The 22,901-nt window shown below is 60.9% G+C and overlaps 2 protein-coding genes across 2 annotated transcripts in view; both read right to left on the bottom strand.

Annotated features, from left to right (window-relative positions):
- On the bottom strand, window positions 9,958-14,612 carry GATSL3 (GATS protein like 3). The gene is made up of 9 exons (XM_018060993.1): window positions 14,345-14,612; window positions 13,709-13,779; window positions 12,186-12,373; window positions 11,945-12,077; window positions 11,551-11,677; window positions 10,995-11,108; window positions 10,748-10,830; window positions 10,551-10,645; window positions 9,958-10,462 (listed from the first exon to the last, which is right to left on the bottom strand). Exons 1-9 carry the CDS (start codon window positions 14,455-14,457, stop codon window positions 10,394-10,396), a joined length of 993 nt encoding a protein of 330 aa, XP_017916482.1. The 5' UTR covers window positions 14,458-14,612; the 3' UTR covers window positions 9,958-10,393.
- The window catches only part of TBC1D10A (TBC1 domain family member 10A), a 28,674-nt gene continuing 22,611 nt past the window's right edge, over window positions 16,839-22,901 (bottom strand). The window contains exons 4-9 of the mRNA XM_018060992.1: window positions 19,961-20,067; window positions 19,272-19,386; window positions 19,135-19,200; window positions 18,366-18,555; window positions 18,089-18,243; window positions 16,839-17,644 (exon numbers count right to left, since the gene is read on the bottom strand). Of these exons, the coding sequence (XP_017916481.1) occupies window positions 17,198-17,644; window positions 18,089-18,243; window positions 18,366-18,555; window positions 19,135-19,200; window positions 19,272-19,386; window positions 19,961-20,067 (1,080 nt within the window). The 3' untranslated portion in view covers window positions 16,839-17,197. The remainder of the gene's footprint in view (window positions 17,645-18,088; window positions 18,244-18,365; window positions 18,556-19,134; window positions 19,201-19,271; window positions 19,387-19,960; window positions 20,068-22,901) is intronic.

Below are 22,901 nucleotides of genomic sequence, written 5' to 3'. Positions count from 1 at the left end.
ACCACTGGATTATGCTTTCTATTCTATTTACTTTTTGTTTATTATTTTTGGCTGGGCTAGCTCTTTACTGCTGCATGCAGGCTTTTCTCTGGCTGTGGCCAGCAGGGGCTACTCTCCATTTGCGGAGAACAGGTTTCTCACTGTGGTGGCCTCTCTTGTTGCAGGGCACGGGCTCTAAGGCACGCGGGCTCCAGCAGTTGGGTATAAGTCCATGACTTATATACACTTTAAATGCACTTGATGGGGACCTCCCTAGTGGCACAGTGGATAGGAATCTGCCTGCCCACAAGGGGAATGCAGGCTCGATCCCTGGCTCGGGGAGCATTCCACATGCCTCGGAGCAACTAAGCCCGTGTGCCACAGCTGCGGAAGCCCTCGCGCCGAGAGCCGGCGCTCCGCAACAAGAGACGCCACTGCGGTGAGAGGCCCACGCGCTGCAGTGCAGAGCGTAGTTCCCAGCTCGCAGGGACGGAAGATGGCCCGCACAGAGCAACGAAGACCCACAGCAGCCAAAGACAGACAGACAAAGCAAACTTCAATGCACTCGGTGACGTGTGAATTGCATCTCGATTGTGGAGCCGCAGGGCCCAGTGCTGCCTGCTGACTACAAGGCCAGTGCCATAATCCGCGGACGGGGCACGCCAATGCCCGGCCCACAGCGAGCGGCCAGTGAGCACTTATCCACCAGCCACTGGGGCAGACGACGGCACACAGCTGTTTATGTCACAGGGTGACTCTGAGGGCGGTTGGGAAACTCACGTTACATAAACGCCGGGTGAGCAAGGATCTTCCAGGGCCCCTGTGAGGTCAGCGAGGTCACCCTTGGCCTGGGGGTCATCTGACTCAAGACCTGCCAGGATTCTCCTGGGACCTGGTGTGTCTGTGGGGATAGGACTACATGCCCTCCCCTACACCCTGTGGCTCCCCTAAATTGGGTGACTGACCCCCGCTTCCAGGAGCCTGAACACCTATTCAGGGAAGTGCAGAGAGAGAGAAGAGGGACTTACTTCTCTGCAGCAACCTCACGTTAGCCGTCAGCCATCAGCTGTCAGCTCCCAGACCAGGCCCTGCCACGGGGAACACCACCCCCAGGCCAAGGCAAAGGCTACTGGGGGCTGCTTCATCTACTCTGAGGTGCGACGAACAGGAGCCGAGAGTGCAGATGACCCCCACCCCCAGGCCACCCTCTTTGAGCCCAGGGTCTCCTCTGTGAGGTGCCGGGACAGGAGAGATGACCACAGAGGGTCTACAACCCTATAAAGTGCTATGGTGTCCCGTGGAGGATCCAAACACTGAGACATCGCCGTAAATAAAAGCAATCCTAAACATCCAGCCTCCTGCTGATGCAGGAGACATAGGAGACTTGGGTTCAATCCCTGGGTCAGGAAGATCCCCTGGAGGAGGGCATGGCAACCCACTCCAGTATTTTTGCCTGGGAAATCCCATGGACAGAGGAGCCTGGCAGGCTACAGCCCATGACCTGGCAAACATTCAGCAGGATCAAGGAGTCCAGCAAACGGAATCCTGGCTTTTCTCATGATGACAACACATGAGGCCTATTTTGAAACATCACATTCTTGCCAAAAAGGTTTTGGTGCCCCAGGCACGTGCTGTGTGCCCAGTGGTGAAATCGCGCTCATTTCTGCAGCTCTTCTGGGGACCGGGACCAGGACTCCCTCCTGGGTCAGCTCCCTGCATCCTCAAAACCCCCTAGTGAGGCAGAACCCATGGTCCCTGCCCTGCAGGTGGGGAAACTGAGGCCTGAGAGGTGGGAGCTTGTGGAAAGGTGCACAGTGGGGAGGAGGCAAAGATGCCACATAAACAAACGCCAGCGGTTCCCAGGGCGGGGAGCTGGGAGGTCCGCTCTCACGGGATTGGCTGCCTGGGGAGGTTGGGGGCTGAGGTGGGTATTTCCGTGGGTCTGCACAGACATCGCTGAAATTGTGAATTCCACAGTGAAACCTGTAAAATTCCAGGTTTCATTGGCAGAAAGTCAGATAAATGCTACAAATTCCAGGTCGAGAGAATTGCAAGGGCAAACTGGACCTCATGGAACAGTTTACAGGATGAAGGGTGTGGCTGGAAGTTGAATGGGAAGGTTGGGGGGTGGGGGAACTATCCTGGAGATCTAGAGGTTAAAAATCCCTCTCGCAGTGATGCCTGCAATGCAGGGGACCCAGGTTCAATCCCTGGTCATTGAGGAACTAAGATCCCACCTGCAGCAGGCAACTAAGCCCGCAATGAAGATTTTGTGTGCTGCAACCAAGACCCAACACAGCCAAATAAATAAAATTTTTTTAAAAAGGGGGGACATCAAGCCACCCTCTGAAGGGCTTGTACAACACAGCCTGGTCTGATTCTCTTGCTCAAAACACTCCCTGGCTTCCTGTTGCCTCTTGGATAAGGCCAAAGTCATCACCACAGCCCCCAGTCCCTGCCCACTTCCCCAGCCTCACCCAACACCTCTTCAGCCTGCCCGCCACTCTCCCTCACCTTCTTCAGCCCCGAGAGGAGCCAAGCTCTTACCCCAGGGCCTTGGCACCTGCTGTACCCACTACTGAACTGCCATCGGACACCGAGTTTCAGTTTTTCAAGTGGCCTTCCTCTACCCCAGGCTGGTTTCCACACCCCCGCCCCCGCCCAGAGTACCACATACCCCTCTCTGTAGCACTCTTCAGAACCATAAACTTTGACAACTGTGGGGTTGTGTCCCCAGCCAGACTGTAAATTCCGAGAGGGTGTGAAATGGTGCTGGTGGTTCCCCATCGCCGGTCTCCAGGGCATAGCAGAGGCCTCGGAACGTAGCAGTGGAAGTGAAAGCATTGCTTGCTCTGCCGCGCCTGACTCTTTGCAGTGCCATGGACTGTGGCCCGCCAGGCTCCTCTGTCCATGGGATTCTCCAGGCAAGAGTACTGGAGGGGTTGCCATTTCCTTCTCCACGGGATCTTCCCAACCCAGGGATCGAACCCTGGTCTCCTGCACTGGCAGGTGGATTCTTCACCATCTAAGCCCCAGGGAAGCCTTGGAATGCAGTAGGTGCTCAATAAATCCTTGATGAATGGATGGATGCATGACCATGCAGATGCAGCTATGGGGCCCAGGCGTGTCCCCAGCCGCCATGCAGAGCCCGCTGCAGCCGGGCCTCTACGAGTGCAGGCCCGCTTCACCGCCGGGTGGGACCAGGCCTCTTGGAGCCTTTCCAGCGCCCTCTTTTCGAGGAACGTCAGAATCACATCACTCCTGGTACACAAAGGCACGTGATCCCTCCTTTTCAGGAAGCCTCGACGGTTAAAGTGAAGGAGGAAACAGAACAGGCTCCATCCTGAAAGCAGGACTCTATCTTGGGCCGAACTGCGGACTTTGAGCTATATGCCCAGTATCTATGGAAATGACATACCCACTGGAAAACCAGGCCCCCAGGATGGAAGAGCCCCAGGGCTCATACCTAGACTCTCCATTGCCTAAAAGAATACCCTAATTATCTTCGTAACCAAATAGAATCATAAATTCTATTATGCTTATTGGGGTATGACCACAGGCCTATTGATAATTGTCCACTGTTAACTACCTAGGCTTAAGACATATGAATCATGGGTTAACTTTGATCGTATCTCTCTTTTACCTTGTCCAGACTAGTTTCAAGGAATTTGGGGAGGTGGGTTTGGGCACGTACACTTAGGGTATTATAAGGTTTTCACAAAAACTGGTCGGGGTCCTTGGCTAAGAGAAGACTCTGCCTTGGGCCCGCGGGTGTAATAAGCTGCGCTCCGGTATCTGCACTTCCTTCTGAGTAAGTTTGTTTCCCGGAACACGTGGCTACAACAAAAGACGCTGACTTTTTCTTTTATGATGATTTTTCAAAAGCTAATTCAACGTCTATTCTTTCAGCCTCTGCAGATTTCAACACTTCCCTGCAAAAACAAACTGAAAAGGAAAAAGCCAAGGCATTTCTCCCACTTCCTTTCAAGATTGCATTTCAGGACAAATTCTACGTAAGCGTTATAGAAAGGCGCCAGCCTTCATTGGAGGGGACAAGCCTACCGTCCCTCGCTCAAGCTCTAGGTAATAAAGAACCTGCTGCATGTGTGGGGCACCAGGCCAGGTGCAAGGGATAAATCGCCAGCCAAGGCTTACTCACAGGTGAGTGAAATTACTGTGAAGCCTTGAGGGACCTGGAAGACTCATTTGCCAGGCTGCCTGTTTCTTGCTATAGGAGTGAACGCTGACCCAGCCTGATCTTCGTGGTACCCCAGGGTCTAGCAATGAGCCTGCATCCTGTCTGCCCCCGCTCCCCATCGGAGTCCTTCCCGGGACCGATGGTGAGACCCAGGAGACACGCCTCCCTGGTATGGCTGGAGTTTCTGAACTGGGATGTCACAGGTGAGAGTGGGGTCCTGCCATGCAGGTGAGAACGTGGCTGGTGCAGCCAGAGAGGCCGAGGGATTTTCCTGAGCCCCTGGTCCCCGCACAAAGTCCAGTTCCAGCCACACAGGATGTGCCGAGAGGCCAGTTCTGCTGGCTGAGCTGGTTTCCCAGGCACCTCCGGGGAGTCCTCAGTCCTCAGGGCGGAGGGCATGGAGGGAGGAAGTGGGATGGCTGAGCCTGCTCGGGGTGCCAGCTGCAGCCCAAACACAACAGCTTTGCTTGATAACTGGAAGGAGATGGGGGAACAGGCCAGGGGCCCAGTGTCTACAAAGTGGTAAAGACTTGAGGCAGGATTCGCTTTGCAGAGATGCGGATTACAGGCCCTGGAGGAAACGCCCTGGGGTGGGCACTGGGAAGACTTGCTCTCTTCCGCCTCCTGTTCTTGGGGACGTGCTAAGGACACTCTGAGCGTTCATTTTGATATGGAAACAGAAACACCCTCCAGGTCCGAGGGGAGAAAATAGTTGCTCTGTCCAAGGGCCAACTGGTTGGTGGCCATTCAGCTGGGTGACAGAGTGTGTCCATTTGGGACCATCCACAGCCAAGCACGTGAGGAAGAGGATAGCAGTCACCAAACACAACTGCTGTGCACCCCATGGACAAGAAGGCAGGGCTTAAACAGGCCAAAGGTGGGGGCAGCCCGAATGCCCATCAACGAGCAGAGGACGAAGAAAGTGCTTATGTCATCCACACTGCCGGGTATGAAACAGGTAACTGGTGGGAGCCTGCTGTGTAGTACAGGGGGCCCCACTCCGTGCTCTGCGGTGACCTAAACGGGGAAAAGTGTTAGTCACTCAGTCGTGTCTCTCTGCAACCCCATGGACTGTAGCCGGCCAGGCTCCTCTGTCCATGGGATTCTCCAGTCAAGGATACTGGAGTGGGATGCATTTGCTTCTCCAGGGGATCTTCCCGACCCAGAGATCGAACCTGGGTTCATCCTGCGTTGCAGGCAGACTCTTTACCGTTTGAGCCACTGGGGAAGCCCAGCCTTAATGGGAAGGAAATCCAGAAAAGAGGGGATATAGGTATACACACAGCTGATTCACTTTGCTGTAAAGCAGAAACTAACTCAACATTGTAAAGAAACTATACTCCGGTAAAATCTTTAAAAAGTGGTTATGTCTGAAAAACATGATTCTGTCCAAAAACATGATTCTGTCCATGCACTGGAATATTATTCAGCCACTGAAAAGAATGGAGTGCTGACCCACGCGTTCACCTGGATGTGCCTCAAAAGCAGCACGCTGAGGGAAAAGGCTAGACGTCAGAAGTCACATATGAGATGATTGCATTCGTAGGAAATGTCCAGAATAGGGAAATCCATAAAGACACACCAGTGATTGCCAGGGGCTGCGGGAGGAGAATGGGAAGTGACAGCTGAGGGGTATGGGATTTCCTCTTGGGGTGATGAACGTGTTCTGGAATTAGATGAGGTGACGGTTGCTCAACACTGGGAATGCGCTGAATTCCCCGGAGGCAGCTCTTCACTTTTAAATGGTCAACTTGACATTGTGTGAATTTCGCCTCAGTTAGGAAAAAAAAAAAAAAAATTAAGGCAGAGTTAAGAAACACCACTCCAGGAAAACAAAGTCTGGGAGGCAGGAAGTGGGCTCCAAAGAGGCAGGAGAGAGTCAGGGGGTCTCCACAGCCCCTCCTGTGCTGGTGCCTGGGCAGCGCCTGCATATTGGGCTTGCTTGTCAACCTAGGAAAGGAGCACGTGGGGCCTTCTGTGGCGGTCCAGTGGTTAACACTCCATGCTTCCAGGGCAGGGGGCGCCGGTTTGATCCGCGATTGGGGAACTAAGATTCCACATGTCACACAGTCAAAAAAATAAGAGAAAGAAAGAAAAGGCGCATCTAAATGTACAAGGCCAGGGTGTGCCCGGAGGAGACCCGGGCAGGGAGACCAGCTGCAGGTCCGGGGCAGCCACGCTGCCGAGGACAACCCTGGGCTGACTTGCGGCAGTGGGGCTGGGGCCCTGTAGAGAGCTCGGGCTGAGGGCCGCACACACTAGGGTCCAGAAAGCACAGCCAGGCTCCCTTGGGGCTGCAGGCAGAAAAGGAGGGAAGGAGACCTGGCCAGAGGGGGACGAGGGGGTCGGAGAGGCTGAGGGTGGAGGCGGGAGGTGGCCAGGCAGAGGGCGGGGGTGGGAAGGGCAGCACAGCCCACCGCTCCCTGGGGGGACTGCAGGGGGCTGGGCCTTCTGCCTCAGGGAGAGGTGAGGGGCCCAGGGGGATGTGAGTCCATGGAAGGAAGGTGGACACAAGGGCACACAGGGGCAGACGGTGGACATGAAAACAAAACATGCAGACATGTGCACGCACACACGGACGAAGGAAAATGGGCCCAGCCACAGGTAAAAACAGACACACAGAAACACGTGCCGCAAACGCTCACCCACGCACACAGCGGAGCAGATGCACACGCCAGCCACGCAACACAGGACATGTGCCGAGAGAGCCAGAGACACGGCTGAGGGTTACAGGTGGCTGGGTGCACGTACAGCCATAGACACCCAGACGTCCGACGCGGGCGCGCAAGTACACAGACGCACGGACACTCAGAAGCATGTGCAGACAGACAGACACACGTACACACTCTCTGGCCAAAACAGACTTGCTCGCTTGTTTTGCACAAACAAGGCCTGCACACCACAAGTGCACACACCACCACCACCCCCACGCCGTGCAGCACCATGACTGATCCCCTCCCCTTGGGGAAGGGAGCTCTGGGCATCCCCCTTTGAGACACCCCTGGATTCAGGAACCCCAGCACCAGGGCCCGCCTGGGAAAGGGAGACACAAACCGCAGCCGTTGCCCAACACCCAGCCCGAGGTCAGGGAGGAGCCAGGGCCGGGCCGCGCGTGCCTGCCCACGCACTGGCGGCAGACGCCCAGCCAGCCACGCAGACAGCCGGGATTGCGACGGAGCTTGCAAAATCACCCGGGTCCCTCAGGGGTCAGCCACACTGTCCCTGCCCACCCCCCCCCCAGCCCCTCATCCCACCCCAGGGACCTCCCCAGTCCCCATGGGCACTATTGACCTTGTTTAATTCTGGTTCTGCCATGCCCAGCTGTGAGACCTTGGCTAAGCCGCTTCACCGCTCTGCGCTTCCTTTCCCGGTAAAGGGGGCCGATGGGAGCGTGTGGTGAATATGTGAATTAACGCAGCATGCCACGCCCCTCCCCCACGCACAGCTGGGACCACGGCCTCCCTGGGCGCCCAGCGGGCCTGCTGCAGACTGGGCTGTTCCTCCTGCCTCCTGCGTGGACCCGTCCCACCCAGTGGGACCAGTAGACCATGCTGGGGGAGTAGGTTTGTCCTCCCCTCTGTGTAGGAAAAGAAACCCTCTTTGCAGCAATTTTGCAAGCACCGGACCTCACGGCCCAGCCTGGCCGAGGTGCAGGTGAGTCACCTTAAACCTTGAATTTCTGTTCAAACGCTTGGAGGAGGGCTGACGAGGTCACTTCTGTACGACCATGGAGACCAGAAAGCGTGGAAATGCGCCTTGGGTTCTTCCCCTCTGAGGTGTGTTCAACCCCTGTCCCCACCACCCAGAGCCCCCGCCCAGGCTCATACCCCCCTCCCCCCCGGCAGAGGAGAGACGCGGGGCTGAGGGGCCCGGCCTCCACCCCTGGGCACAGGCTGATCTTTGAAAACAAGCGTCGGGCCCTGAGGTCTGGGGCCTCAACCTTGCTCTCAGGAGTGGCCACCCCGAGGCTCCGGGTGTGCCAGTGAGGGCCCCCGGCCTCAGTTATGAATGACCCAAGCCCAGACCTGGGCTGACCAAACTGACTTCCTTCGCCCTGGAACTCTCTGGGGCCTGGGAGGCTAAGAAGGTCAGTCCATGAGCCACCACCCTGCCGCCCACCGGCCTGAGACACCGGCCTGGACCCCTCCGTCTGACGGCACCCATAGCATCAGCTCTTCGAGAGGGCCAGAGTCACAGCCCCGTCTCCTAGCTGCAGGCGCTGCCCAAGCCCTGTGGGTCTCAGTCTCTCCATCTGTAACCTGCCGAGAGCCAGCCCAGTGACCCCCAAGGACTCTTAATGCCCCGAGAGCTAACGACCCCCTCCACACACACACGGGTGTGCAGAAGATGCAGGCTGGCACGCTGGCCTCGAGGCCTGGGCCTGAGTCAGGCCGGCCCAGTGGGGTGCCTGTGGCTCCTGCCTAGGCCAGTCCTGAGGGCAGGCCCCAAAACTAACCGATGCTGTGTTAAAATCCAGTTTGGAGGACCGGGAGAAGCCCGACCCACTTGGAAAGCTGGGGTGACAGAAACACCCAAATAAGGCAGTGACTCACAAACAGAGAGATAGAAAGACCCCCCCAGAGCTGGACAGGCGGCCAGGAGCCCTCCAGATGCAGGTCAGGCAGCCCCGGGAATTCTGGTTCTAAAGCCCCCATCTCAGCCCAGGACATCCCTTCAGCCAAGGCCCAGGGTGGGCCCTCCAGGGAGAGAAGCAAGACTCCCCTCATCCCAAAAACAATCCACAGACAAATGCCCCCTCCCCAGGGCCCAAGGGGTATTGGATCCTGAGGGGGCTACCTCCCGGGTCTCCAGGCATTGGGGAAACTGAGGCCAGGGGGAGGAGGGAAGGGGCTGGCCTGGGCCCCCGACCGCCACTCACCGGGCTGGGCCGTGCTCCCTGCTCCTCTGATCTGCAGCCCCCAGGTTCCCAGGGGCAGGGCGGGCGTGCTGCCAGAGGCCTGGCCCCGCTCTGGCTTTTCTGGGGAGCCACCACGACCTCTGAGTACCCCGAAGTCACACCCTTCTTCCCTTTCTGTGCGCGGGCGGGTCTGGGCTGAGAGCACCCGATAACCTCCCCCGTGCATCTGTAGGGCCCCACCAGGTCACAGCAGAATCCCAGCCCACGGAACGGGGAGGTGGCCCCACAGAGACAGGAAACCCAGGCCCAGGTTTGTGGAGCCTCTGGCCACAGAGGCTCTGGGGGGGCCTCTGGTCCCCTGTCCGGTCCGCGTGGCCGAGCCAAGGCCAAGCCCAGTGTGGACTCTCAGCTGCCCATTCTGGCCGGCCCATCCCAGCACTGCTCCGGGAAAGCCCTTGGGGCAAGAACTGAGTGATCACTCCCACCAGGGATGGCCAGGACTCAGGCGTGGTCCAAGAGAAAGCCGATGGCAGGCCGGCCACAGCCAAGGTGGCGGGGGTTGGGGGGGTGGCTGCAGGACCCCCACCCGGGACAGGAGGGTCTGGGAGCCTCTGCTCTGCTCTGAACCTCCTGGGTTGTTCAGACCCAGAAAGGAATGGAGAGAGAGCCTGAACCTCAGAGCTGGGCAGCCCTGGAAGGGAATCACATGGCCCTGGCTTGGGTCACTCCCCCTGCCGGCGCTCCAGTCACTTTGTCCTGAGAATGGGGCCGCTGGCTCTCGAGGTGAGCACACAGAGGGAGGCTGAAGCGAGCCCAGCCCAGAGCCGGTTGCACAGGATGGGGTGGGAGAGGAGTATAGTCCAGGACCTCAGGCGGCAGCCCCGTGGCTGAGGCTCAGACAACCCCAAGGACCACAGCCTGGTCTGCTCAGTATAAGCTCTTTATTAACAAGTTGATTTAAAAAGGAGAGAGAGAGGTGTAAAAATACTTTTCTTGGAGACTCCAGGAAGGGAAGGCACGGTCAGAACTCCTTTGCTGGGTCAGGCAACCCAGCTGGGGGCAGCGCGGAGAAGGGGGAGGCTCAGGCCTCAGGCAGGGAATGTGCAAACCCCGAGGCCCCGCAGGGAGGGTTGAGGGCTTCCTGGAGGAAGCCCCGAGCACCACGTCCCCTGCGTTGGGCAGACACGCGGCACCCACATTGAGAGCCAGCGTCTGCTTGCAGCTTCCATACACAGAGAGGAAGGGGGGCGCCCCCCGGCGGGAACATCCCAAAGCTGGAGCACACAGCTTTGAGAAGTCTCTGGAAGCCAGAGGGCAAGGGGAGATCCCGGAGGCTGTTGTGGCCTGCCCCCGGAGCCTCAGGAGCCCAGGCCGTCCTGCCGGCGCTGGAGGACCTCGATGACGCTGCCGATGCCATCCTCGGGCACCTGTGGGCCGGCGGGCACAGGGAGGCGTCAGGGCTGCCCTGCCCCCTCCCCCTCTCCCCAGGGCCCCCTCCCCAGCCAGGGGGCTCACCAAGGCATGGTCAAAGTTGAAGGTGCTGATGTAGTAGGCGGAGATGTCAGCCGCAGCCAGGGGGCCCGCAATCTGGGCCACGATCCCACACTCGTCTGAGGGTCGAGGAGGGGCCGTGTGGGTCACCCCAGTCCACCCCCACCCCCCCCCAGGCCCCAGCCCTTCCACAACCCGTGACACAAGGCTCAGCCCCTCACCAAAGCCCAGGGGCTGTCCGCCGATGCGCACCATCCTCCACAGCTCGCCCGAGGAGCTGGTCAGCAGCAGGTCACTGGGGAACCTGAGGCAGCAGGAGGGCGGTGGGCGGGGGTACCACAGTTTACCCTTGCCCCCACTGTGAGCCCAGGAGGTCAGCCTGCTGACCTCAGCGTCGGACGCTCTAGCTGCCCCCTCCCTGGGGCTGGCCGAGGGCCTGTGCGCCGCCTGGGGTCAGGGATCACTTACTTTTTCTGCGTCTCAGCATCCATGACAATGGAGATGTAGCCCTCGATGAGGGAGAAGGCAAAGAAGGTGATGGAGCTGGATCCCGGACTGCCAGAGGCTGCCTCCCTAGGGGGACTGGGGAGGATGGGAGGCTCAGGTGCTCTGCCCACTCCCAGTCGGGCTTCATGCCTGCGAAGGGGCTGGCACAAGGGGCCCTGGGCAGACCCTCCTGGCCCCCTGCCCTCCCCCCTCGTCTCAGGGTCCTGACCTGCTGGTATGGCTGGGGACGGGAGAGGATGTTGAACCCTGAATGTGACAAAGAGGATTTTACCCCGAGTCCAAAGGGCCTGACCAGGGCACAGCTCACGTGGCTCTGCCCACACCAGGGTGGGAAGGGGGCCCCAGCTGTGGCTTTGGGGCCTGCCTGGACCTCAGTGCAGGGCACAGGGGTGTCACAGGCAGCCAGGAACCCCAGCCATGGAACAGGACACAGAACTGCAGAACCCAGGGGTGGGCGGAAGGTGATGGGAAGGAGCCCAGGAACAAGGTGTGTGGACCGAAGCCAACGAGGGCCCACCTATGCGAATAGAAGAGGACGTCGATGAGGGTGGTGGCGATGGCTGGCAGAGTCTCGGGGTCCAGCGTGAGGACGCAGAATCGGTTTTGTGGGCTCTGGATGGGGTGCACGGTGGGGCTGGGCCCTCCTGGGGAGGGACCAGATGGTGGCCAAGGTGAAAGGCCGACTGTGGGCAGGGGCGCCCCCTGGTGGCCAGCCAGAGAGCCGGCCTGGGCTGGGAGTAGGGTCAGGCAGCACCTGCAGGAAGCTGCCTGGGTTCTCCCGGCCCCCTCTTGAGAGGGGCATCCGTGTCAGCTGGTCTTCCCAAACCCACAGCCCCAACTGCACAAGGGAAGGGCCCCGGGTGGGAAGAGGAGCCCCCGCCAAGGCCCGGGTGTCAGAGAGCGGCCCTCACCATGCTGGGCACGGGGAAAGCCGTTGCTGGAATCGTCCCTGGCAACAGGCACAGGCTCCCCGCCCACCTCTCGGTAAATGTCGAACTCCCGGGCCAGCGTGTGGATCACCACGGACAGGTCCTGCTCCCGCACCTGGGCCAGGAGAGGCACAACGCATGGGTCCCCAAGCACCCATGGGGCCCACCCTGCCCCGCACCCCTCCTCCCCCCGGCCCCAACCCAGCACCTGCGGGAGACTCACCAGGATGAAGTCTGTCTGGTAGGTGGACAGCATCAGCACGGACACGTGGTGCTCGGCCAGCGGTGCGATCACTGACCGGGCGATCTTGGTGACCCCGGCGGCCTGCACCGCCGCACCGCTGGGAGACGACACGTTCAGCACCAGCCACGTGGCCTCGGCCACTTGCAGGAACTCGGACGGGGGCAGCTCTGTGGGGCAAGGGGTACAGGCCCGGTCAGAGCCTGCAGGGCAGACCCTGCCCCGCTTCCCTGTCTGAGCCTTACGGGCAGCTCTACCAAGGTCGGGCCAGGTCTGGAGACTGGAGCTGTCTTCCTCCCCCAAGTTCTGCTCCTGAGACCTGCATGTCTGCAAGAACTGAGAGGTGCTTCTGGTGTTGGCCTGTCAGGGATTGAAACTTCCCAGTTAGGATCGGAGCTCCGAATTCAGACAGAGCTGGGTTCCAATCCCAGCCTCACCATCTACTTTCTGTTGACCTGGGCCAAATGATTTAACTTCTCTGAGCCTCAGTTTCCTCTTCTGTAAAATGGGATAACGGTATGGACCGCAAGACAAGTGTTCCGTGGGCGAACAGAAGCCTTATACCACGTGGCACCACCAGGGGGAGCCAGCAGACCAAGTTGGCTAAGGGATGCCCTTTACTCCGAGCAAATCCGAACTTTCCTGCTGCACAAATAGGGAAACTAAGGCCTGAAATGGCAACCCACTCCAGTATTCTTGCCTGGAGAATCCTATGGACGGAGAAGCTTGGTGGGCTACAGTCCATGGGATCGCAGAGTCGGACACGACTGAGCGACTCACTCACTCAAAGGCCTGAACCAGCGCGATGCCTGCCGATGAAGCCCCAGTGATCTGGCCTGAGACTCCAGGCCTGTCAGCATGGGCCAGGCTGGCAGGAGTAGGGAGATAGGTGTCAGCTTCAGGGATCAGGGACGGACCAGGCTGGCGTCCAGTCCGGAGCAAGGGCCACGGCCAGGGTGGCTGCTAATTGCCCAAGCACAGCTAGGAGGCCCGCCAGGACCCTGCCCTGGGCTGGCTGCCTGCTCCTCTGCATTCCTTCCCCAACCCTCTCAGACTCCTGGAGCCGCCAGACCAGTTGCGGAGGGGGTGACACACACAAGAGAGGAGAGGAGTCAGTGGGGGGAATAACGGCGGGGGTGGGGCGGGCTGGTGAAACAGCCACAGGAACCCAATTCTTGCCCCAGAACTGTAACTGAGGCCCTGCTGGCCGGCCAGGGGCTGCTAACCGCCCTTCACACACAGCCCCGTTTATAAAGCCCTCGAGGGACTCTATTAGATCAGAGCCGTAACTATTCCATTTTACCTAAGAGGAAACAGCTCAGAGAGGGGAGGTGACTTGCTTAAGGGCACACAGCCAGTGAGAAGTGGGAATGGATTAGAAGCCAGATCCATCCGCCTCCGGCCCCCTAGCTCTTGCGACCATGGATCCTAGCTTTCGGTGAGAACCTCGCAAAGGGACGAGCGCAGTCTCCTCCCTTAGGCCTCCTCCCCAGCCCAGCCCCCACCTTTGAAGCCCTCCTCGTCCACCATGAGCGTGTAATCCTCGGGGGTCTCCGTCAGGCTGAAGAACTTGCACCTGGTTGGGGGCGGGGGGCATCCTCAGCCTGGGTGGGGCGGAGGGGGCGGGTAGACCCCGGCCGGGCGCCTCCCTGCCCCCTCAAGCCTGTTTTCTCCCCAGGACAGTGGGGTGTGTGCCCCGTTTCCAAAACTGTGAACTGCTTTCCGCCTCCCCGACCTCCACGCCGGGACACGAGTAGAGGCTCGCCCGCGGCTACAAACCCAGGCCGTCGAACCTTGAGCCCTCTAGACCAGCCCCTCTGACCCGACGGGAGGCAAGTGGAAAAAGTTCCACTCAGCCGCCAGGAAAGAATGACCCCACCTGACACCACTCGGGTTAAGCATTGACCACCCCAGGCTGTTTGCGCCTTAACCGGCCCTGGGAGGGGGCCTCACGGGGCCGGATAGGCGGCGGTCCCGGGGAGGTTAGGCCCAGGCCGGATGGCGGCCGGGGCGGGGGAGGGAGGAGGGCAGGGAGGGCTCTCCCCGCCGGCTCCCGCTGGCCCCGACGGCCCTAATCTCCCGACCGCGTCCCAGAGCGAGTGCAGCCCACCCCCGTCTGTGCCGCGAACCCGGGCGCGCACCGGCTTCGGCGGGGCAGGAAGAGCAGCTTGATGAGCGGGTGGGTGTAGAGCCAGAGGCCGGGGCGGGCGAGGCTCAGCACCCGAACCCGGTGCTCTAGGATGTGCAGCTCCATCGCGGCCCGCGCGGACCCGACCCCGCGGCCCACAGGACCCAGGCGGCGCCGGGGGCGGGTCGCTGGGGCGGTGCCGGGGGGCTTAAAGGGGCAGCTGCGCGGCCGAGCGCACACCGCCAGCGACTCCAGCTCCCCGAAGGCCACGCCGTGCGGGCCTGGCGGCCAATCCAGGGTGGCCACGCCTCCTTCTAGCGCCGGAGCCTCACTCTGCCCCGTCCGGCCCGCCCTACCCGCCCCTGCTGGCTCCGCCCCACCGGTTTGGGCTCGGGAATCACCCGCTACACCACCCGCGTCGAGTCCTGCGCGGGGCGGGGGGCCCTGCCGTGCCTCGCCCCCTTTCAGGGCTCCGCGCTTTCCGTAGGACGCCCGCTGCGCTGGGGTCCCGAGCCGGCGGAGACTGGGAGTCGTATCTGTCCTTGCTGAGCCTTGGAGGCGCGCCTGGGACAGAACGCAGCCCCCAAACCCCTGGAGCGTGCGAGGGGCGGGGTCCGCTGCCGCAGGGTTCTCAGCAGAGAGCGTCCTGGTGCCTTGCCCCTCCTTCCTCTTGTGGCTCAGAGCTGGCAGGGCCACCAGAGCTGGCAGGGGTGGCGGGGACAAAAGTCCCCCAGCGAGGGCTGCCCGGGACTAGTATTGACACATAACCCTCCCTGCTTCGTGAGCCCCATGAGTGGACTGATAAGGTGAAGCTTGACCTGGACTCAGTGGCCTCGACATCTTCTCTCACCCAGCTTCCAGAGCGGAAGGGAGGGCCCCAGCCATTCTCTGAGCAGCATGTGGTGGGGAGGGGGCTGAAGGCCACCAGGCTGAACACTTGTTTGGGCCAGAAATGCCCAAAGCCCAACCTTTGGGGGGACAGGGCCATGCATCTGGGGCTCACTGGATCCTCAGGTTCTCTGCCGAGACAAGGCTGCAGTCGTGAGCAGGACTGACGTGGCCTGGGCACACCTAAACTTGCCTCATGCCCAAGGAGGCCCCCAGCACTGGCAGTTGCCCCAGATCTGAGGCTGGTGAGTGCCAACCTGGGCCCGTTTCCACATCAGGGCTGGGCTCCGCTCAGGCGTCCTCAGGCCCGCGAAGACCCCGGCGCGCACAGGCACGAGCACACGGAGGCTGGCCCTGCAGCAGGACAGAACGTGCTCCAGGGGCCCTTGCCTGGTCCGAGCATCCTCAAGTCCCACTGCCAAGGCTCTGAATCAAACAGGTTAGAGCAGGACTCGGGTCTGATGGACCCAACAGGTCCGAGCAGGCCTTCTGCCCGCTCGGCAGCGTTTACAGTAGGCAGATGGAGGAGGGGGCGGCACCTGCCCTCCCAGACTCTCTGGCTCAGTGGGTCCCCATGGAACAACGCAGCCACCGCATCCTGGCCAGTCCCTTGGAAGGCCAGGGGAGGGGAGTGTCCTCTGAGGCCGAGCCCTCATCTCAGGGGCAGGTGGCACAGGAAGCCACAGGGAGAGCAGCAGGAGGTGAGAAGTAGGCGGTTTGCCCTGAAAAGTTTCTGTGACCCTTGACCTCCTCAGCCTCAGTATCCCTGGTTCTACCAGAACAGGGCGTCCCAAGCCAAGGCCGCAGCCCTGTGATGCCTAAATGCTCCCAGGGAGGCTCTGCTCCTCCCTCCCTCTCCCCCCGCACCCCCAACCCAGCCCAGCCCAGCCTGGTGGCCTGCCAGGAACAGCCACTATTGTTTGACTGGAAAAGCTGCTTCCTCAGCAGAAGGGGGGCCTCTCCCAGGGACACCCTGTTCTCACCCTTGCTGGTCACCACACTGCCTGCCTGGGTCCTCAGTGCGGAGTCAGGTCACCCTAGTTGGGAGTGGTAGCGAGGGGCTCTGGGTCCCAATCTGCATCAATTTCACCTCTCCCACCTAGTTCCTCTGCTTCCTCCTCTGTAAAATGGGGATAGGGATGAAGCCCACCCAGTCGTCAGTCAGCCAGCCCAGCCTGGCATGTGCTCACCTCGGTAAGCGGCCAGCGGGCGCCTCGTATCACACATTCAGACTTCGCCCTGCACCCCTCTAACTTGGATGGAGGCCTAGGCTAAGCATGGGAGGGCAGTTCTTCACAACCACCCGCCCTTGGCACCAGCACCCGGCCCAGAACAAGTCCCTTACTGGGGTCCAAAGTGGCATCCAGGCCAACCCCTGGAGGAGCACTCCGGAAGGACTTATGGAGCCCCGCCCCTCTGTGAAGGGCAGGGATCAAGGCCTGGGGAGCAGGCCCTGCTCTGCCTTAGCCCTGGTGACCCTCACCCTTGGCAGGCGGTGGCCATGGGCCAGGGGGGATGAAGTAGGGGAAACGGGCTGGGATGAGGGCCTCTGTAGGGTGTGGAGAGATGCTGAGCCCTAGGGGTGGCACCCCCTTCCCAGTCCCAAGCTACGCACCAGCTCTCTACACAAGCCTGTTTATTTCTGTACAAAACCATGTTTCTATTTTACACAAAGAACCCCCACCCCTGCCCACCACATCCGTGCCCCAGCCCTGCGGAGCATCCCCCCAGGAGGGGCTGGGTGAGGCCCCACCCATAGGCCCGCACTTCCACCTGCCCTAGCTGGGCCGGCCCGAGCTCCACTCTGGAGAAAATAAATAAGGAGACTCAGGCAGAATGTGTGCTGGGCCAGCCAGACCCTCTGCCATGTGGGGCCAGGCAGCGGGCCCTCGGAGGGTGGGCGGGCCCTGGAGTGTCAGTCAGTCAGTGAACCATGTGGTGTGTGGAGACCCCAGCCCAGGGGCCTGAGCTGCCAGGGTTACAAGTAGGTGTCCTCACTCTCCTGGGACGTCAGGCTCTCCCGGGAGCGGTGGTGGGCTGAGTCCTGGGGGGCTGGGTCCTGCGCAGGCGCATCCTGTGGGGGAGATGCGTCTCCCGCAGCGGCCGCCGCCTTGGCTTGACTCGGGGTGGGGGGCCGGCCCTGCTGCCCACTCTCTCTCGCCGGCTCCCGCGGCTCCTTCTGGACCTGCTTGGATGCCTTGGACTTGCCTTTGGAGCCAGAAAGGGGGGCGTCCGGGGGCAGGCGGATGGACGGTGAGGGCTGCAGGCTGGGTCGCGGGCCTGGCTCTGCCTCCAGGATGGCCTTGGCGCCGTGCAGCCTGGGCGGGGACGGGCACTGCAGCTCCCCCCGCGTCTCCTGCCAGCGCCGCAGCTGGATGAGGTGCTCACGCTCAATCTGGCGCTCCGTCACTGGCAGCTCCACCACCTGTGGGGTGGCGAAGGTGGGGGGCATCAGGAAGAGCTGTCCCCTTCCACCTCCCATCCCGGGCCATGCGGGCTGACCAAAGGACGGTGGTCACAGGCCCCAGAGTGACTGCCAGGTGAGCCAGGCCCTCGAGGCCCACCGCCTCGGAGGAGAAAGCCACGAGTCCTCCTGTCTACCTGTGTATCACCTCACTACAGCCCCCAGAGACAAAGATCCACAAGAGAGAAAGATGGGAAAATAAAGCCAAGACTGTGATGGGTGGGGGCCGCACCTACTCGCATTCCTCTAGGTGGATCTGGGCCTCTCTGTGCCCCTCTCCTTGTTCAGACAGAAGGACGAAGTCTCTCCGCACCGTCCAGGGCTGCTGAGCACAAGGCCGCAGGCCCCCACCAGGGCCCTCAGTCTCCCCCTCCCTCCGGGGGTGAGGGGCAGGGGTGGCCGTACCTCCTGGACCAGGAAGGCCTCCTGCATGACCTTGGGACTGAGGCTCCGCAGCCGCTCGATGGTCTCGTACTGGCCTTGGCAGCCTCGGACCTTCTCGGGGGAGCCCAGCGCCTGCTTCAGCAGCACCAAGCCCACCCGGAAGATGATCTTGACTCCTGCGGGGGGGCAGGCAGTGAGTGCAGGCGGTGGGGGCTGCTCTGGGGAGTTTCTCTGCAAACAGAGGCCCCCCGTAAACTGGACTGGTGGCAGGGGTGCTGCCCCAAGCCCAGCCCAGTACCTTCACAGAAGAACATGTCCCAGACACGCAGCACGGAGCTCCAGGGCAAGGTGCGCGAGAAGGCGCACATGAACCACTCGGTCATGTAGAGCAGCGGGTCGATCTTCTGCTGGCTGAGGTGCTTGTGGGCCACGGGAGACACCTTCTGCAGCAGCGAGAAAAGGATCTCCCCGTCCAGCTGGATGGCCTCCTGGGGGGACAGGGAAGCCACCGGGCCGTGACCGAGGGCCCGTGGCAGCCGCCCCTGGGCTCCTCAGGTGGCTCACACCATAGGGTGCCAAGCTCCTGCTAGGTGCCGGGTGCAATGATAAGCACACCAGACACAGCTAGTCCCCCTCTCTGAGCGTGCCGTGCAGAGAGGCAGACAGACACGAACCACAGAAGCATCACGGGCTGAGGGCGTAGAGGGAGGGAGGGGGCTGTGCCCCCTAAGGGCACAGCAGGAACAAGACCCTGGGGGTCGTGTGCCAGAGGTCCCGCCTGTCAGGTCAGGGAACGCTCATGGGTCATGGGCTGAAAGCTGAGGGGAAAGAAGAGTTATCAGAGGAAGGAAGGGGCGGAGGATTAAGCCTACTGGAAGGCCAAGGCAGGAGGAGCATGGTGCCCTGGAGGAACAGCCACAGTGAGGCAGAGGTGGAGGGAGGGTGGAAGTGGGAGGCCAGGAAGGACTTCCACGGGCGCAGAACGGCTGCGTTAAGGTCTGGAGAGGCCACAAAGGTGTCAGGTCTGGGCCGGGTCTCAGGCCAGGGCCAGGCTGGCAAGCACTCACCAGCTTCTCACTGTAGTAGCCGGGCAGGTACTTCTCACAGATCTGCACCAGGCACCAGAAGGCTTGCTGTGGGGAGGAGAGGCGTGAGGCCTGGCTGCTGGGTGCTCCCCGCCCGCCCGCCCGCGGCCTGGGGGTACCTCGGCCGGCATGTGCATGAGCAGCACGGCGGCGATGGGCGCCTGGGCCTGGCAGTAGCCTTCCTCGGGTCGGTAAAGCGTGTAGGCTTTCAGCACCCGGAACAGGTCCTGCTGGCTGCGGAGAGGCGAGTGGGGAAGGGCTGACGGGTGGACTCGGCCACCCACAGGCCTCACCTGTGCCCCAGTGGGTCAGACCTGACTCAGAGGCTGCACTTCCCTGCAGACTGGGGTCACCAGGGGTCAGTCCCCCACTGCAGCCCCTGTACCCTCCTTTGACAGGTGAGGGCAGAGGCTCAAAAAGAAAGCAGGGAGCAGGGCTGGGGCAGGGCGTGTGGCCCCTCAGCTAGGCCAGCCCCGTCCCAGGTCTGTCTCGGTCCTGGCCTGGCCGCCACGTCTCTCCTCTCCTGCATACCTTGTACCCACCCAGCTTTCTCCAGCCTTATTTCTCCCCACTCAATCTATGCATCTTCCTGTTTCCAGAGGAAGGCCAGGCCAGGCGAGCCTAGCTCTCTGGGAAGTACAGGATGAAGTGCCCCAGACCTAAGAGGACCCATCAGACTCAAACCAAAGAGGGAACTAACAGTGCAGTCAGGACCCTCCAGCTTCCGGGACCCCCAGCGTCCTGCCAGGTCCATTCTACCTCCTCTCTCTGAGGGAAAGGGACAGCCCACCAGGCCCAGCCGGCTCACCCGTGGCCCCCCCGGGACACAAACATCTCGTGGAAAGGGAACTGCCGGTGCAGGTCACGCTCGATCACATCCAGCCACTTGGGGTCCCCAGGGGACATGTCCAGCTCCTGGAAGCAAGGTCGGGAGCATCTCTTAGGGTTAGGAGGGCTGGGAGGATATCACTGTCCCAGGCTGTGGAGGAAGCCCCATCACCGGGGACAATGTCCACCTGATCCCATCCTGACTGGGCCTCCCCGAGGACAAGTCAGGAAGCTTGGGCGGGGCAGAGACGAGCGGAGCAGAGTCCTGGAAACCCTGAGGGGCTACCTAGGCTCCAGGAGGAAGACCCACGTGGGTAAGAGTGCCTGACATAGCTGTGGCTTGAGATAACCTCCAGGCACTTCATTCAGGACTCAAACACCTTGTTACCCCCTGAAGATGGAAGGCAACTTGGAAGCAACGACTCCCACCTGGGAGGACCACCCTGAGCACCACTTGAGATGGCACATGTGGGCCTCGCCAACTGTTCTCCTCAGCCCCCCAAAGACAGGTCCTATTGTTACACTGTTCACAGGTGAGGAACTGAGGGTCAAAGAAAAGCCACTTGCCTGATGCCTTGTGGCTAGAAAAATGATGCAGCTGGGTCTGGAAGCCAGGCTGACTCGGAGCTGTCAACCCCAACTCCTGTGCTACCCGCCTCCCTGTGCAAGCGGAGCCACCTATTCCTACTCAGGAAGCGTGTGCGCTCGTGTGAGTGTGTGCGCGCGTGCGCGCGCGTTCTGCTGCACTGAGCAGTGATAGGACATCTGTCACACCATTGGCCCCAGAGCCGTCTCTGGCTGCTGGGGTTTCAGCAAAGTTTTTCTCTTTCCTTTGAACGTCCATGAACATTTCTGCATGACTTCCATTTATGAAAACAAAGCTACTACACAAAAAAAGATCCTTTCTCAATTACTTGAAATGTCCTTTCTTATTTGCTTGTTGGTTACAGGGGTATGTATCATTTGTCCAAATTCTCTGAACTGTGTGCTTAAGATCTGTGCACTTTACTTTATGTAAGTTCATAACCTCAGCTTTCAAAAAAGAAAGAGACAACTCAGTGGAAAGGATGCCTGGAGGGCTGAGCAGGGAAGCAGACAGAGCCCTCGTTGTCTGCGTGTTGGGCAGCGCAAGGAGGGCCCCAGGAGGAAGGCTGGGGCCACAGCAAACACATCAGTGGGCATAGGCCCAGGCCCCTGCCCGACAGGTGACTTCATCCAAGTCCCTTTCCCTCTGTGCCTCCTCAGTGGGGGTATCCCAGGATTGGAACTTGATACAAGAAGGTGAACACTGAGACAAAAAGCTGATGCAGTGTTGGAGGCTGGAGGGAGGGCCCAGGGCTGGACAGTAGGCCCTGGGGCGGGTGCACAGCCACAGACGTGTGCACACAAGCTGCGCACGTGCAGCCCCCCAGGAGGGCCGCAAGTGCCCTAGGCGCCTGCAGGTCAGGGTGCTGTCCTGACCCGAGACACTTTCTTGAGTACAGTGCAGGCCTGCTTCTGTCAGGAAGGAAAGGAGGGCCACAAGTTCTCCTGAAGGCCCCACTGAGGCACGGACCTGGGAACCCAAGGTTCCTAGAGCACGCTCATGGGGTTCCTCAGCAGCCCACGGCACTCAGCCACAGAGTCACCACCCCTCAGAAAGGGAAAGGTGCAGCCGAGGGCCTGCAGGGAGAAAGGGGGCCGACAGTCCAAGGCAGGTAGGGGCCGCTGGGGGCGACGCAGTTACCACAGCCCCCACAGAGTCTGCAGATACTGCAGATGATGATGAAGGGAAACTGGAGAAGAAAACCAGGGAAGAAAAAGACTGGAAGGTCCTGTCCTGCCTGAGGAAGAAGCGGCCACGCAGAGGAGGAGGAGCTGCTGGGGTGTGGAGCCTGTGCTGACGGCGGAGGCTGGGGTCAGCGCAGGCCTGCAGGGGCAGGATTGCTGCACCCTTGTGACGCCCCTGCCTCTGGCCTCTTGCCCCAGCAGCCGGAGGCAGCTTCTCTCCCCGTCCACTTCCTCCACCCCACAGGCAGGCAGTGTCCCTCCTGCTGTGCTCACAAACCACTCTTCTGGGCCCCAGGACCACTTCGGGGCCCCGCCACTAAGCTTCAAAACATCATGAAGGGCTTTCTGGGCCAGTCTACTCCTCCCACAAGCAACCTTCAGACCCCACAGAGGCGGCCAGCCCCTCTCGGGACGCACCACTCCCCAGACACACACAGCACAGAGAGCTCTGCACTCCGCTGCTCATCAGAGGCACTCACGTCTGCTAACTGTGCAACCAGGAGGCTGACCGGGCCCCCAAGTTCCCTTGGCTCGCAGGCTATGCTCTGGCGGCTGAAGGTAACCTAGGGCCTTGGTGGTGCTCCCACCCCACCCCTGAGCCTCCCACTCTGCCAGAAGGCAGCCCCCTGACATGGAAGTGATGTAGCCAAGGAGGAAGGAAGGGAGGAAGACTCTGGAGCCAAGAGGCTGCCTGAGTGGGCATGACGTCGGTGCTCTGTGGGACAGCCCGATCCCTGATTCAGGCCTGCCCTCAGCCAGACACTCCAACAACCCCTGTCCCCTGGGCCACCCTCCCCACCTCCGGTCTACAGCAGCAGCTCCAGGAACAGGTTTGGCGGGAGAGGGCTGTTCACTGAAGCATGAATTTTGTCAACAGGGAGCTGCTGACTGACAGCTCTCTCACTGCCTATCATCAGTCCCAAGAGCCTGGGAGGTGCCCTGAGGCCTGGGGCCAAGTCTGGCAGGTGAGCTGGGGCAACCTCGGGAAAGCCAACTGACTCCCCGAGTTCCCTAGAGGAGCAGGCTAGAGGAGCAGCCCGGGCCAGGGGGAACCAAAGAAGCCTCAAGAATGGAGGGGTGTTCTTCACCTTGGCAATCTGGGGTGGGGAGCAGTGGGAGGGGAAGGCATGGCTGTCAGAGGGTATCCCGTC

Source organism: Capra hircus, chromosome 17, assembly GCF_001704415.2.
Source record: "Capra hircus breed San Clemente chromosome 17, ASM170441v1, whole genome shotgun sequence".
Taxonomy (NCBI): Eukaryota; Metazoa; Chordata; class Mammalia; order Artiodactyla; family Bovidae; genus Capra; species Capra hircus.
The sequence above is the reverse complement of the archived record's forward strand: the minus strand, read 5'-3'. Positions and strand labels throughout refer to the sequence as shown.